The sequence below is a fragment of the Cynocephalus volans genome, chromosome X, assembly GCF_027409185.1.
Source record: "Cynocephalus volans isolate mCynVol1 chromosome X, mCynVol1.pri, whole genome shotgun sequence".
NCBI classification, from domain to species: Eukaryota; Metazoa; Chordata; class Mammalia; order Dermoptera; family Cynocephalidae; genus Cynocephalus; species Cynocephalus volans.
In genome coordinates, this window is record NC_084478.1 from 146,724,357 (window position 1) to 146,741,745 (window position 17,389).

Sequence of the window (17,389 nt, forward strand, 5' to 3'; positions counted from 1 at the left end):
AATAATAGCCACCGTTGCATTTACATACATAGTCCTAATGAGTCTCCAAACAGTTCTGTAACAATGGTATGATTATTACCATTTTAAAAATGAGTAATCTTTGAAACCTCAGAGATTAGCATACATGCCCTAGGTCACACATGTTAGGAGGAGTTTTGACTCAAACCTACCTCTCTCTCAAGGGCCTAAGCACTTAAATTGTATGCCACAGGCCGGCCGTAAAATTCTAATTATTGCTATTTATACGTATTTATGGAGTGCAGAGTTGACTATCAATATTTGTATACAGTATGTGGACTACTGAATTTTTTTAAAAAGCAAAGGATATTTGGAATATATAGCAAAGTATAAAGAACTAAGTATTCACTGTAACTCCCCTCCCACAGCTAATAGCTTTTATGATTTTGTTATATTCTTTTTTCCGTGTGGATAGGTACATATATAATATTCATAAAGCTGTAATTATAGGACATTTACCACCGCAGGTACCACATCATCAGTGTTACTAAATATTCTGTATGCCAGGGGCTGGGCATACCAGAACAACAAATATGTGGTCCTAGTCAAACAATCTTGGAGTATTTACTATGCAGGCATCTTGTGAGTTGATTATAACAATCTCAGGCTTCTAGCAGTTTGAGTTTTTAAAAGATCACTTAGCTTTTTCTGGTGATTTTTTTTTTTTTCCTACTGTAAGATGAGAGAGCTATTTGGATTTGGGATGGGGACAGTAATTTTTCTTCAGTTGTACTAAAATTTTTGTTACTTAATTTTCAAACATAGTCAAAAGTAGAGAGAATAGTATAATGAATCCCATGTACTCGTCACCTATGATTAAAATATTATCAAGATTTTTCCACATTTGCCTTAGCTCTTAAAGATTTTTCTTTTTCTCTTTGTGACCTAAAGGAAATTCCACATTGTGTCATTTTACTTCTGTGTTCTTGACTATTCATCTCTAAGACATATGGTTGTTTTCCTACATAACTATAATTCATTATCATACATACAAAGTTGATACTTCTTGATATATCTCATACCTAAATTTCTGTGATAGACAGTGTTTTTAAACATCTCAGTCCTATCTAATGTTTGTATCCTGTAATACTCTCCTTGAAACAACTGTGTTTCTTTTTCAGATTAGTGATGATGAACCAGGTTATGACCTAGATTTATTTTGTATACCTAAACATTACGCTGAGGATTTGGAAAAGGTGTTTATTCCTCATGGACTAATTATGGACAGGTTAGTAGGATCTTAAATTAAAGTTTTTAAAAATTTTTTCTTGTATTAATTTCAAGTGTCGACAACTGTTTTGAGTAGTTGATATTTGAACATAAACTAGGACAACTTGGTAAATAATAGATGCTTTCTATTTTCAAAGTCCTTTTTATAAAAAAAAAAAAAAGAGAGGGGAGGACCTTCCTGACTACCTAGTATAACTCATAATATAGTGGGAATTTGTAGGGAGTACAATAAACATTGAAGGGAGATTGGAAGAATGAGCTCTAGTCAGAGGGTCTTTGATTTCTCAGTCCTGAACAGAGTATTGGACTGGGTCTAGATCACATGAAGGCAAGGTCCGATTTTGATTATTATGTGTATCTGGCTTGAGAATTTCCCCTCACATGAATTACAATGAAAAACCTTGCTTGGTATTTGAATACTTGACTTGTGTGTCTGGCTATTTTATTTTTTATCTTAAAATTATAATATCAATATGTTTGTGTTGTAAAACATTCTAACTATGGAGGCTGTGAACAAGAGGAATAAAGTTCTCTCCTTAGCTTACTGTACACATTCCTTCCATAGACACTGGCTATGTATATATACTATATGCAAATGTGCATATATATTTTAAAACATAGGTACAACCATATAGTTCTAAATTTTACTGGACTTTTAAAATATTAGTACATTTGGAGCTCTCATATTTTAAAGATTGCATAACATTCCGTTTTATGGATGTTCATTAATTCCTGAACGATTTAACTAGTTGATTATTGATGGACACTCAAGGTCTCCATTATTTTGCTCTTACAGACTATAGTAGAGGGAACATCCTTTTATATACGTTTTTGGCACTTGCTCAACTTTATCCAAGTGAAAATTCTAGGTCAGGGGGAAGGTGTTATATTGAGTATTTTGGTACTGCCAAGTTATCCTCTGCATCATTTTATACTCCTAATTGGTGTATGAGAGTGCCCTTTTCCTCACAATCTAATGTTGTATATTGTCAGAGAAATTTCATTTAATCAGATTTTGCCAAGCTAATAGGTGAAAATGGTATCTTGTTTTTATTTGCATTTTTAAAATTTAGGAATAGTGTACCTGGTTTTTGAAGGTATCAAATTTTAATTTTACTTTATGAAGCAAGGATATACCTCAGAGGGTCAAAGGATGTGTTTGTGGAAGTTTAATGCTTGAGAGATGTTTGTTATAAAGTTAAAGTGTATGAAACTTTCTATTAAATTCGTGATTTTATTTTTGTAGGACTGAACGGCTTGCTCGAGATGTGATGAAGGAGATGGGAGGCCATCACATTGTAGCCCTCTGTGTGCTCAAGGGGGGTTATAAATTCTTTGCTGACTTGCTGGATTACATCAAAGCACTGAATAGAAATAGTGATAGATCCATTCCTATGACTGTAGATTTTATCAGACTGAAAAGCTACTGTGTAAGTATATTTAATATATGTGTGTTTTTTTAAAAAATATGGCAACTGTAGGTTTTTCTGTACTTTCAAGCTCTGCAAACTATACTTTAAACATTCATTTCACTTGGTTACAGTGAGATTCTTCTAACATAATCACTAGTACTTTACATCAAAGTGAATATTGTTTTTTTCAGACTAGTCACTTTGAAGGCTGTATGCTTATTTTACAGATGTTTTTTGTTTATTTTGGCTTTTTTTTTAAAAAAAAAAACCCTTTTAGGCATTGCTTATTGGGACTTGGAGAATGCTTTTTTGACTATACAGGTTGAGTATCCCTAATCCAAAAATTTGAAATCTGAAATGTTCCCAAATCTGAAATTCTGAGAGCTGACAGGATGCCACAAATGGAGAATTCCACACCTGACTTCATGTGATGGGTTGCAGTCAAAATGCAGGCACAGAACACACAGTTTGTTGCTGCTCTTATTTAACAGCTGATGTAGTATTTTGGTGATGCTACTGTGCTGTTTAGTTACCCTGAACATATTATTTTTCACTGTATTAATGACATGTCATATTTTTTACTGTTAATTATCTATGTATGAGTAAGTGTAAATATGATTACCTATCGGTAGCATATAAATGGAGTCAGGAATGATGATGATGCCAAACAACCACAGACTGTCCACATGAGTGGTTGAGATAGTGACACATTTGCTTTCTGATGGTTCAGTATAAGCAAACTTTGTTTCATGCATGAAATTATTAAAAATATTATATAAAATTTCCTTCTGGCTATGCGTATAAAGTGTGTATGAAGCATAAATGAATTTTGTGTTTAGACTTGGGTCCCATCCCTAAGATAACCCATTATGTATATGCAAATATTACAAAATCTAAACAAGTTCAAGATCCAAAACACTTCTGGTCCCAAGCATTTTGGATAAGGGATACTCCCTGTACTTACTGGTGGCAAATATTCTTTCTGGAGCTAGATTGGTTTGGGGGGGGGTGTCATAAATTTGGAGCTAGGTCTGATAAAGTGGGTCAACAGTTGTTTCCCAGAAAGCACATATGGAGCTAGAGCATTGGCAAATTGAATAAATCACTTTTTTTTTTTTTTTTTTTGTCTTTTTCGTGACCAGCACTCAGCCAGTGAGCGCACTGGCCATTCCTATATGGGATCCGAACCCGCGGCCGGGAGCGTTGCTGCGCTCCCAGCGCAGCACTCTACCAAGTGCGCCACGGGCCCGGCCCCTGAATAAATCACTTTTGATCCTCAGTTACTCGGCCCATGTCAAACAATCTGAACTGTGTCAAAATATTGACACTGTGGGATGAGACAAATATCACTGTGATCTTTACATGTGAATTTCATCATCCATAATTTCTTTGATCCTGTGAATGTTTGGTTTTTATTACTTCAGGCTATTACTTTATTTCTGATTTCAAGTTGTAATTGTATTTCCTGTGAGTTGCTATTTTTCTTTAAAATAGGGATTTCTCCTAGCTTGTTCAAAGATTGGGATAAATGTCTAGTCTTTGCTATCCCTTGAATCAGTATTGTAGTCCATTTTTGTAGAAACTCGCATGTTCACATTTTTATTGAGAATAAGACCACTTTATCTACATATAACTTTTAACCTTCATTCTATCCATTAATCAAATCATCTATTTGAGTGACCCAAGTTAAGAGAGGTAAAAACACAAACCATTTTTCCTCTGCTGTCAGACACAGCACAATCATCATAAACACAGAAGCCAGACTTCTATGTCCAGATGTATAGGGATTTTTCCCCACCAGCAAGCAAGCAAGCAGTTCTACAGCAGACACCAGCTGAGTGCCCTCCAACTCAATTTCAACACTCTCTACCTGGAGATAGCATCACATCCCACAGGTTGAGGGCTCAATCCCCAAGACTACCCCTCCCCTACTTTTTATTTATTTTTTTGGCAGCTGGTCAGTACAGGGATCCAAACCCTTGGTGCATGTGAGCTAACCGCCCAGCCCCCACACTCCCCCTCCCCACACAGACTTTTGACACCAGCCCGGTAGTAAGCTACGGATTGTTTCACCCGTGCTTCTGACCAACCATCTATAAATTAAGTTTCCCACAGCCCTCTCCTTGGATTTGATTAATTTGCCAAATGACTAGTAGAAGTCAAGGAAACACTTACTTACAATTATGGATTTATTGCCGAGGATACAGTCGAGATGCGTAGATCGAAGTGCTCGGAGCGTCCTTGCCCTCCCTGGGCACACCATCCAACAGGAACCTCTAGGTGTTCAGCTATCCGGAAGCTCCCCGAACCCTGTGCCCTTGCGTTTTTATGGAAGCTTCATTACGTAGGCATGATTGAAGCATGGATAACCATGTAGAAATGTGATTGGACAAAAAGGGTATGATCTAATAATAATAGACTGGGTGGGGAAACCCAGCAAGGCCTGTTTGTTCAGATTCTTCTTGGCCTCTCTGTAACATTCCTTCCTCCCGGGTATGGGGCAGGACCCTTTCTGGAATAGGGGTCTTATGACCTACAATCAGATAAGGTAGGTCAGAGAATTCTTTTTGGCCAGGTCCAAGCAGAAAGGCTGGGGAAGGTTAGAACAAGCCAGGAACCATGGATGAAAACCAAAATATACATACCATAATATCACGCAAGTCTTTGACCTTTTCCACATTTTCATCAGTCCTATGGGTGACCGGGCAACTGTTTAAGCATTATCAAGACATTTTCCTGTCCTGTTAAAATCCTTTTTGCCTATGCATCATGACCTTACTTTCTACTTGTAAGCTCCTTTTAACTTGTCAGTCTTGCTCAAATTAAAGACTTGTTTAAACGCAAAATTTGGATTTTTACTGAACAGAAGTTATTGACTGGTTGATTAATGGTTTACACTAGGACTTAATTCTAGTCAGTATAGCTGCAGGCAGTATAGCTGGCCAGCCTTTAATGCATCGTTGCTTAGAGTCAAAATGTACTTAAAGGTTTGTAATATGATTTATCTTTTTAGTCTTCTTTAGCCTCCACCACTAACCCCCTAACACTACAAAATCAGTCTTGCTACATTATGACTCATCTCTCGGGATTTGTGCTGAATATTCTTTCTTTGAAAAGCAAAAATGAACAAAAAAATGGGGGGAGTTTAGTATTTTCTTTTTAGAAGTATGTTATAGTTGTAAGAGCAATTTGGAGGGTAGAAACACTGACATTTTAATTTCATTTTCTACTCTTAGTTTTTTTCCCTATTAGTTTTAGATCTTAGAGGATTATTAAGTTGTACTCCTTAACTGATAAAAAGCATGAAATCTTAAACATAAGCAAAGCAATTTTTTAGGTTAATATTCACATAAGAAAAAAATTTGTGATATTTTATGTGAAAGTCTATGTATATTTACTATTAAACAGTAGAAATTAAGAGAATTATCCAGATAGTATCTGTTTATTTGAAGCAATATTTTTACCCTATTTAATAATTCAACAGCTTGTCATGGAAGATATTCACATATGCATATAAAAGTCTAGGCAGCCTAATTTGATAAAACCATAAAGTGGAAATTTTGAATTGTTTGCAGCATCAGTAACATTGATGTAAGTATGATTTTACATGCTGATATTGACCAGTTTGAAACAGTTAAAGGCTCGTTGATCTGTACTAATCCTAAAGAAATGCTCCATTTGAACTATTAAGTGTTTCCAGAATATATAAAGAAGTATTAAAATGTCAACACACCCATCTACTTTTTCTTTAAAATAAGAATTGCATTTCTCTGATTAAAAAATACATTTAAAAAAAAAATAATAAAATACAACTGCAGAAAATTATAAAGGAATGTATCCCAAACTCTACTACCACTTTTTATTTCTAATATTTTTAAGAATTTTCTCTCTGTATACACACGAACAGATTATAGTTTCTGAACTCTTAGAGTAGTTTGGCAGGATTATTTACCTAGTGTTTAAATGGGAAATTGCCTGGGGATTCCAGATACCATATTTCATTAAATTAAAGATGCCACTGATTTTAATACTTACCACTATTTTTTGTACTGCTAAGAAAGAAAACATTGTCAGCTGTAGTTGTAAGTTGCCATTAATTGTAATACATACATCGATTCCAGAGGTATTAAAATACGAATGTGCATCTTAGAACAATGGAATATAGGGCCGAGCCCGTGGCGCACTTGGTAGAGTGCTGCGCTGGCAGCGCGGCGACGCTCCCGCCGCGGGTTCGGATCCTATATAGGACTGACCGGTGCACTCACTGGCTGAGTGCCGGTCACGAAAAAACGACCAAAAAAAAAAAAAAAAAAACAATGGAATATAGTACTATACATTCAGTGACCTTTTCTGTCCCTAAGGCACTGTGAAATTCAGAAAAATTAAATAGTTGATAAGTATGCAAATGTATTTCCTCTATTTTGAGTTTATTTCAATTTTGTAGTAATTTTTTTAGTACAATAGTTTAATAATAAAACATAACCCTCAGGAGGAAAGTTGTTAGACAAATAAGTTTTTGTTTTTGTGTGGGCCTTAATAAGCAAAGGGAAAATTAGCCAGATTTATGGTTTATCCAGACTAAATAGCTGATACTAAAATTAAATTGTTAGAATTTAGTCTTAGAGAAAACTTTTATTTTTGAGTTACAAGTTATCTTCATTTACATTTTAGAACAATGAGACACAGAGGGATTAAGTGACTTTCCCAAGATCATACATGTCTTTGATTTGAACCCAGGCTTTTAACTCTGTGCAGAACTCAGAGTCTTATTTGGGAAAACTTTTAGCTCATGTGGATCCTCTAATATGGCCCTCCTATTATTCACTCTCTACTAGTCAGAAGTTTTGCATGGGAACAGAATTCATTTTGCCAATTATGGGATTTTCCCTTGGTTGCAGTCAAGGTTCATAAAGCTATAACTTCCAGTCTAGATCTTTTTTGTTGTTGTTAGGGTTTTTTTTTTTTTTTTTTTTTTTTTTTTTTTGGTTTTTTGGTTTTTTTCTCCTTTTTTCTTTTTTTTTTCTCAGTCTTGATCTTGATAGTCTCTTGATTAGGCTATCTGTTTAACATCTTCAAAGACGCAGATGCATAGACTGAGTGAGCATATTAGAAAAATGCAGAAAATACTGGAGTAGTTTTCTAAATTTTTAAATAAATTTTATTGTGTATATTGTGTATTTATTGTGTTTATTTAAGGTATTACAACATGTTACGGGATGCATATAGATAGTAAAAAGGATGCTGCAGTGAGGCAGATTAACATATCCATAAGTTCACACAGTTAACCATTTTTCTTTTTGTTTTGGTGGCAAGAGCGGCTAAGATTACTCATTTAGCATGCATCCCAAATACAGTACAATTTTATTACCCATAGTCCTCATGTCGTACATTAGATTTCTAGACTTGTTCATCCTACATATCTGCTACTTTGTATCCTTTGACCCACATCTCCCCGTGTTTTTCACACCCCACCCCAGTAGTTTCTTAAAGTTTCACTTATAAGAAATCAGTAGCTTTCAGCCTGACCTTTTTTTCTCTATATGTATTTAGTCAGTTGCTTTGAGATATGCTTTTCTCTCCCTAATAGATGAGTTAAATATGGCTATACAACTTGGATATTGACACTAGATTATATAGAGTTTGTCTTCTGTAAATCTGTCTATGTCTATATATGTATGTCTGTCTATCTATATAAAGCAAATGAAGTGATTGGTTCCTTTCTCCTACTTATTGAATTAAGACCATAGACGGGGGTGTGGGAAAGAATTTGGCAGGAATGGGAATGTGTACTATCTGCAGTATAAGTAAACTTTAACAGAACTAGGGTCAAAAGTACACTTTTTAGTCCTTTCCCATGGCTTTTCTCTTTGATGTAGCCCTTCTGAGGCAACTGAGGTTTTATATAAGCACCCTGGTTCTTAGAACACAAAGGTAGTGTTCATGTTTGCTCCCGTGAAACTACAAATTTGGTAAGAAAATAAAGGAAATTGATTAATATTCTCAGCAAACATTGTATGCAACACGTCTTGTATGCAAGGTGCTATCTTAGGCCATGAAAAGTGGTTCTGTTGAACATGTTTATTCTATAAGATCCTAGTCTCAAACCAGGCATGGAATAAAAAGCATGAAGATAGGATGCAATAACTTTTTTTTTTTTTTTTGGCAGTTGGCCAGTACAGGGATCCAAACCCTTGACCTTGGTGTTATAACACCACACGCTAACCAACTAAGCTAACTGGCCAGCTCAGGAAGCAATAACTTCTAAAGGTTTGAAAATACCCAGGTTTTAAGTATTAGCGCTAACTCTTAAATCTCTCTAATACTGTGTTGTGCTAAATGATATCTTTGATTTAATTAGAGCAGTGCGACCCAATAGAACTTTCTGTGATGATGAAAATGTTCTGTATCTGTGCTATCTGGTGCAGAGCCACTAGTCACATGTGGCTGTTGAGTGCTTGAAATATGTCTTGTGTAACAGAGTAACTGAATTTTTAATTTTGTTATTTAAATCGCCACATGTGGCTGTTGGCTACTATACTGGACAGTAGAGGACTTGATAGATGATCTGTATGGTCCCTGCTTCATAAGCATCATTTTCTAACTGTTGATAACCTTTTATTTTTTTTAAAGAAAATCAGTGTGTTCGTTTAAAAGAACTCAAAATGCAGATTAATTATTTTTTCTGCATATATATTCGAAAAAATGGAATATCTGCCATTTTCCATCAGAGGTACAGTCTACCTCTAAAAGCATATGATTCTAATATTCTCGTTTTTCTTGTTGTTTGATCATGGTATAGAAAAACAGTTAAAGGACAGAGGATGGTTGAGGGACTATGATGTGAAGAGAAAATGTGATTGAGTATGGTAAAATCAGGGCCTAGCTGATTGTCGAGAGAATGACTGTTTCCCAATAAGAAAACCCCACTCTAGGATCATGAAAGAATGATCTGAAGTTCACTGCAAAGAGCAAGCTACGTGGTGCTGTGGTGCTAAGCCGCTAAGGGGATGTGGGGCCAGGATTTCCCACCTCATTAATATTCCTAGTCATGCCCTCTTGGGGACCCAGCCTTGGTGATTAGCCTCTGCTTCCTTTTCTTACAGTGTTAGCCTGACTGTTCCAAGCAGTTCTTTTGCAGCCCATTTATTACATGTTTTTACACAGCTTTCCCTCCTCTCTTCTTATACCAAGCTATGGAGGTTTTCAAAATTCCTATGGATGGACAAGTTTTTTCCTATTATCCTTCTCATTTTCACACCTAGACTTGAGAGGTAGGCAAAATAGAAACATAGATAAATACATAGGTATGTATTTGTAGACCCACAGAGCTTTTCTGAGAATTTTACATAGTTAACAGTGACACTCGAGTTGAGGACAGATTGGACTCTGGCTGAGAGGAGTGAGGAGACAGAATGGTAGAGAAGAGGGTAGAGGAACTCTAGAAGAGGCCCCAGCCTTTGGATCACACATTTTTTTCCATGACTCCACACTTCAGTTCTTGAATATTTATTGTCCTTTCTGTAAAAAAGGATCAATCAGAGTTGGACTGTAATACCAAATTTCTGCAGAAGGTGTCACTATTCAACAAGGTTTACAGTGTAAATCATTTACCATGATTTACTCTCTAAAGCTTCAGATTTTGTGCGTTTTTTTTTGGACCATTAATTCTGTATGTTTGAAATGCTGGGTTTTAAGTTAATTAGAATAAAGGGTGTCCATAGTTTCCCTAAGATGAAAAATAATGTAAAAGAGTTTGTTCATAATCAGAAGTCGTATGTTTAGTTTACAACACCAAATAGAATTGGCCTATTTGTGGTTTTTGTTTTTTTTTTTTTTCCTTTTTCTAATTTCTTCTTTTGTGTTTTTCAAAAATAGCACACCATTAAAAAATGGACATGTATATAGAAGCATATAACAAAAATAGAAGTATATAAAAGTAAAACATCTCAGTATCCTCATTCTCACAACTCAGGTGATTGCTGTTAAATGCTGAATAAAAATGGTTTCATAGGTAATACATTATTCTACTACTTGGTGTTTTTAATTAGCATTGCTCCATGTCAGTGTCTATTAGATTACCAGATTCTTTTTAATAGATGCATGGTATTATGTTGTGTAGATGAACTTAATTAAGTAGTTCCCTATTTATAGACATGTTGGTTCTTTTTTATGGCTAATTAACACAGTGTACATCTTTGAATGTACCTTTGCATACTTGAGTGTTTTTGTAGCATTGATTCCTGATAGTGGGGTTGCTGGATCAAATGGAATGCATGTTTACAATTTCAGTAGGTATTGCTGTATCATTTTCAAAAGAGGTTATACCAATTTATACTTTCACCACCAATAAGAATGCTTGTTTCTCCTCAGCATGTCTTTGGGCTTAAGTTTTGCCAGTGCAGATGAGTGAACAGTAGAATCACATTGTTTTAGTGCTTGTTTCTCAGATACATATCATTTTATATGTTATGGCCTTCTGTTCTATAAAGTGGCAATTTGTGTTCATTCTCCATTTTCCTATGAGTTCTTGTTGGAGCCCAGTGTAAATAGGAATATTTGTTACAGATCTGTTCTTTCAGTTTGAGTTCATGTTCTTCTGCATTTTCTTCCAGTTCACTTGTGGCTTTATTTTTTACGTTTAGATTTTAATCCATCTGGAATTTATTTTTTATATGCCGTGAGGTAGGGACCATACTTTATTTTTCTCCCAAGTCGATAACTAGTTGACCAAACACCATTTATTGGATAATTAATCTTTTCCTTACTGACTCAAAATACCATCTTTATCATATACTAAATCCTCATATATTTCTGGGTCTGTTTCTGGGCTCTACTTTGTTCCTTGATCTCTTTGTCAATTACTGTGCTGGTGCCGCACCATTGTGATTGCTGTACCTGTACAGTATGGTTTGTTCTCTGGTGGGGCAATCTTAGCTCTTGTTCACCTGCTCTTTCACCCCAATTTTCTATCTTGAATCCAGTACAGCCAAATTATGGTCATTATCACAACCAACTGTGGTGGTGGGTGTTGACTGTTCCCACTTAAAACTCCTGCAAGTGTTTCTGCTGGATTCTGTGACAGCAGAAAAGTGGGGGCCTAAGAGGTATGTCTTAAGTGACTACTGATCAGACCTGGTTTCCCAGACAGTGCTGAAGATGTCCTGCTCCTGGGCTAGACTTTTGAAGGGCATATCCTTGGGGTTGGGTATGATGTAGACCAGCCTCTACAACTTGCTTGACTCATGGGAATGGTACAAGGCCAGAACCAGACACCTGTCATGCTAATAACTTCTCTCGTGGTTCAGAAGTGACCATGACCAAAGATGGGTGGCTGCTATAATACTGCCCACTCAAAAATGGGTGTACCCTGTTTTTAGGACTCTTAAAAACATCAAATTAGTAATGGCCAACTAGGACTTTTTAATTTTTACTAATCTCTACTTGAAAGTTACCTAGCTTTTCATTTCTAGAAACATAATTATTATAATTCATATCATTTAGAATGCTGTGGATATTAGATAGCTAACTTCTTAAATCTTCTAGTTCCCATTTGGTAATTTGAAGTGTGTGTGTATACATACATACATTATATGTGTATATATATAAAGTATGTATATATACACACTTTTTGTTTGTTTTTACTAGAATGACCAGTCAACAGGGGACATAAAAGTAATTGGTGGAGATGATCTCTCAACTTTAACTGGAAAGGTATGTATCTTGAAGGAGAAGAAAAGAGCACTTCATACGAAGAGTCAGTAACACTGTTTTCATCCAATCACTAATAGGCAGTTTGCATAGTAAAACTAAACGGGAGTTATTTAACCCTTGGAAGTAGTCTAGATTAATGATCCTTCCCTAGGTCATATAGCAAAAGACAGCAGAATCCAACATTAAACTTAAGTCCATATTATATCAAGTACTGCTACAACAATCCTGTGAGAGTTGATTTACCCATTTTACATATCAGTACATTAAGGCTCAGCAAGGTTGAAGGACTTGCTGCAAGTCACATAACCAGTAGAGCTTGAATTTGAATGCAGATTCATCTGACTCCAAAGCTCTATATAGGGATCCGAACCCGTGGCCTTGGTTCTATCAGCACCACACTCTCCCAAGTGAGCTACGTGCTGGCCCTTGAAGCCCTTACTTCTATAATTAGGTTTTAGTGCTGGAAGGGGCCTGGCCTTTAAAGCCTTCTGTGATTTAGTTTGACTTTGCCTTTCCTAACTAATGGCTCTGTCCCACTACATAGCTCTGTGATATATATATATCTTTTTAATTTATAAAGAAATTAAATGTATTTCTTACATTATTGGAGGCTGGGAAGTGTGAGGTTAAAGGGGCGCATCTGGTGAGGGCCCTCTTACTGGTGGAAACTCTGCAGAGTCCCAAGGCGGCACAGAGCATCACGTGGCGAGAGGGAAAAGCATCCATAGTTCTGTGATTTTAAACAGGTGACTGGTTCTAAAATAACTTCTTTTTGTGATAGTGACAGTAAAGCACATTTATTGTGGAAAAATCGAGAAATATGAATATAATTTGAGTGAACTTATTTCTTGGTGGTGACAGTGTGGGGTTCTTTAAACTTTCTATTTTATTTTATATTTTGGGCACATTTGTATGTGTACAGATACATATGTATATAAATATTTTTCCCTTTTCCCCCCAGTTCTTAAGGCTTTGGACCCTGAATACACCTCTGTTCAAATCCTTGCTCTACCACTTGGCTATTTTTATGGCTTTAGGCAAGTCATTTGACCTCTGAGCCTCACTTTTTTTTCATTTATTACGTAGGGATATAGCTACTTGATATAAAATAAACTCAGTAGTGGTTGCAGTTCTCTTTTTTAAAAATTTTTCTTTGGTTCCTTGTCTTTTATTTCTCTCTCCTATGTACTTATTTCTCTTTCTCTTCTGTGTACTCATTACTTTTTGTTTTTGTAATAGACTTAATTTTTATAGCAGTTTTAGGTGTACAGAGAAATCAAGCAGAAAGTACAGATAATTCCTGTACCCTCTCCCACATACACAGTTTCTATTATTAACATCTTACATTAGTGTGGTAGATTTGTTACAATTACGAACCAATATTAATACATTATTATTAACTCAGCTTTACATTAGGAGTCCCTCTTTCTGTTGTAAAATTGTGTGGGTTTTGCCAATTCTCATTCTTTTATTTTTCAAACAGTTTTGGGGCCATACTCCAGATTCTACAATTTTGTATTGGATAAATATTTAATCTCTGTGGACTTTGATTTGTATAAACTGTCTTATCCTAATAAAGTCTGTGGTTATGGCCTAATCAATGCTGTGCAGCTATTTAGTGTTAGAGCCAAGACTAGAATTCAGTTTCTCTGTCTCATAATTCAGTGCTGTTTTTTAAACTATAACTTTGTCGCATTGTGCAAATTACTGCTGCGATGAGCCATGGTTACTGATAGGAATATGTTGTCCTTCAGATGTGCCAGCTAGGGTAGAGAAAATGTGGAAAAAGAACCACAAGGTAGCTGGTAAAACAATTATTAGTCCACTAATAGATTATATTCAGTTTTGCTAAAGACTTAAATTGCAGTATCTTTTGAAGACAAATTAGTTGTGATATGGGGAAAGGAGGGGAATTAACTTCTTAAGCATCTTCTGCTGTATTACTATAATTCTTATTTCATTTAGTCCTCATGGCTGCCCTATGAAGTAGCTATTATTATCCTGTTTCTGTAGATAAGGAGGGTGAAACTCAAAGTCATACAACTTTTAGGTGGCAGAGCCACAGTTTGAACCATCTGTACTCCTTGCACTATACTTAGATTCATTTGAACAGTTACATGGCTTTTGGAGCTGTATTAATGTATTTGCAATTAGAATTTACTGAAGCCTCATAAAAATTGACAAAACATAATTACATTACTCATTTGCCATGTGCCCTTGGATTGCCCCGATCTTTCGTATCTACTTTATTTTCTCCCCCATCCTGAGCTCCACTTTGAATAAAAGGTAATATTTTCCTGCCTGTAAAATAGGCTACCAGTAGGCTGTACTTGCCTGTGGTAGCTGCTTCACAGAGGGTGGGTCAAAGTGAGAAAAGTAGTGTGAATTGCCTGCCAAAAGTTAGGGGCTAGCCTTACTTCATCCTGTGCTGGGATCATCCTAGCTTGTGAGCGATCTTGCCTTCCATGATGGACTGCTTGGAGACATGGAAAGGATGAAGCTTTTCTTGGTTATAAGTTTACTTTTAATACCTAGAGCAGTGATTGTCCAAACTTTTATTTGTGTGCCCAGTCAGTAAAGAATTTTTTGAGCATTTACTCCTAATATATGTATTGTAAATTATATAATTACAGTAGTAATGTTATATATGTTGTAAAATACATACAAAAATATAGATTAAACAAGGTGAGGTTTTAAAAAAGTTCTAATCTTTCTTACAACCCAGTGGATCTTCTGTGCCTTACTTTGGTAACCACTGTCTTAGAAGAGTATATAGAACATTAAAATTCTGATGCTATAGTTGTATGACGGAGTATAATGAGAACTACAAATAAACAATTCAGTGTATGTCCTCTCGTGTCAATGATTATAACCAGTATGTGAAATGCTGCTTCATTCCTATAACTAGCATAAGGACAGATAGTCCTTCTCTACTTTGGGAAGTAATTGTTAGGTGGTATTTTCTCTTAAGGATTCTTCTAGCTATAAAATTCTGAGATGTAGAAAGTGGGTGAGGGTTTAGGGTGGGAGGAGGAAGCATTGGTATCTTTCTTTAGTGTAGTCCAAGAATATGGACACATCTGGAAAATGCAGATCAGTTTTAGCCTAACAAGAAAATGGGTTTTGAATTGGATTCTATATGATAAGTTAAATACATGATTTTGGAGTTATTGTACAAACTATAGTTATTAGAATGTTAGAGTAAGAAGATACATAAGAGGGCCAGCCAGTTCAAGTTTCTTAATTTACACATGGGATACTGAGGCCCAGAGAAATTTCATTACATGCCCAAGATTAGATCTCTCATTAAGTGATGAAAGCTTTTTAAAAATGAACACATGGGTCAAATTTTATTCTTAAAAATTCCATTGCAATACACATTTCAGTATTAAAGACTTCCAAATCCCAACAGATGGCCCATTTGTTTAAAGCAGGGTTTGATACAGTAAAGTATCTAAAAACAAGAATTTGGGTAATTTCTTAGAGTTTGTTATGATGTGATTTGACTTATAATTGGAAATACTGTCCGATTCATTATACTGATTTGCATTTCTTTTTTTTCTTATAGAATGTCTTGATTGTTGAAGTAAGTTCTACATTTACTTTTATATAGTATTTATGATTTTCTAACTTAGTATGTGCACCATCATAAAGGTAAGCCAGAGAAAGAAATTCTTCTTCATCAGGTTTAATGGTGGGTTTGTGTTCTAAAGGAATGAGACTGGTTTTTTATAAAGAATACTTAGCAATTTATTTTTACCAATAATGGAAAAATTTTACTATATTTCCTACCTCTCTCTCTTTGGTTTGAAATCTTTTCTAAGCATACTATAACCGTATTTTCCATACATATAATTTAGTATTTTGCTTAAATTTTGTCTATGTACTATTTGGTACATACAAAGGAATATTTATAATTCATATACTATGTTCTGTTTGCTATTATGTCCTCAAGTATTTTGTACATAATAATGGACAAATTTATACAGTGCTCACTTTTCCAGGCACTATTCTAAGTGCTAAGGAAATAAGCACAGAGAGGTTAAACAGTTTCCCAAGGTTACCAGCTAGTAAGTGGGGTGAAGATTTGAATTATCACTTCCTTTAGCTCAGTGGTTTTCAAAGTGTCATCCCTAGGCCAAAAGCACCAACTGGGAACCTACTGAATCAAAATCTGTGTCGAGGCCCTTGCTTTAACAAGTCTCCAGGTGATTCTGATGCATGCTAAGGTTTAAGAACCCTTGATTTACTCATAAGTTACCTCATTAAGGCCGCCTCCTGCCATCTATATATAATCTCACATTTCTACCCCCCTCAACTTCTATTCTTCTTCAATACTTTTTTCCCCCGATCACTTATCACTGCCTAATAGCCTATGTATACCTCTTTATTTTTTGTCTGTGGTCTCCCTATTCAAATCTTTCTGCCTTGAATTAATTCTACAGGCTTCAAAAGCACAATTTGTGTTCATGCCTCCTACTCAGACCCTATTCCCCCATTCTTTATTTTTTAGACCAAATTCTTTTGACAAGTTTTTCAGTGTGACCTCAACATCCATTACCAATCTCATTCTCCAGAAACTTCCTTTCATTTTCTCTGTACATTTTGCTGTTTCCCAGAGCCTTTATTACCTCCCTTTTTGTGCCCCCTGTTCTTTGCTCCTTATTTCTTCTTTTTAAAATAACAACATTATTGAGATATAATTCACATATCATACCATTCACCCATTTAAAGTGCACAATTCAGTGGTTTGTATAGTATTCACAGCACTGTGCAGTTATCAGCACATGCAATTTTAGAACATTTTCATTGTCTCATGGAGAAACTCAATCCCCTTAGCCATCACTCTCCGTTTCCCTTCCCCCAACCCCTACCAAACTGATCGTCTATTTGCTGTTTATATGAGATTTGCCTATTCTGGACATTTCATATAAATGGAATCATACAATATGTGCCCTTTTGTGCCTGGCTTCTTTCACTTAGCTCAGTGTTCTCAAGATTCATCCATATTGTGCAAT

At 35.6% G+C, this 17,389-nt stretch overlaps 1 protein-coding gene across 1 annotated transcript in view; it reads left to right on the top strand.

Annotated features, from left to right (window-relative positions):
• HPRT1 (hypoxanthine phosphoribosyltransferase 1) overlaps positions 1-17,389 on the top strand; it is a 28,516-nt gene that overhangs the window by 1,407 nt on the left and 9,720 nt on the right. Inside the window, exons 2-5 of the mRNA XM_063083529.1 lie at positions 1,140-1,246; positions 2,495-2,678; positions 12,306-12,371; positions 15,940-15,957. Of these exons, the coding sequence (XP_062939599.1) occupies positions 1,140-1,246; positions 2,495-2,678; positions 12,306-12,371; positions 15,940-15,957 (375 nt within the window). The remainder of the gene's footprint in view (positions 1-1,139; positions 1,247-2,494; positions 2,679-12,305; positions 12,372-15,939; positions 15,958-17,389) is intronic.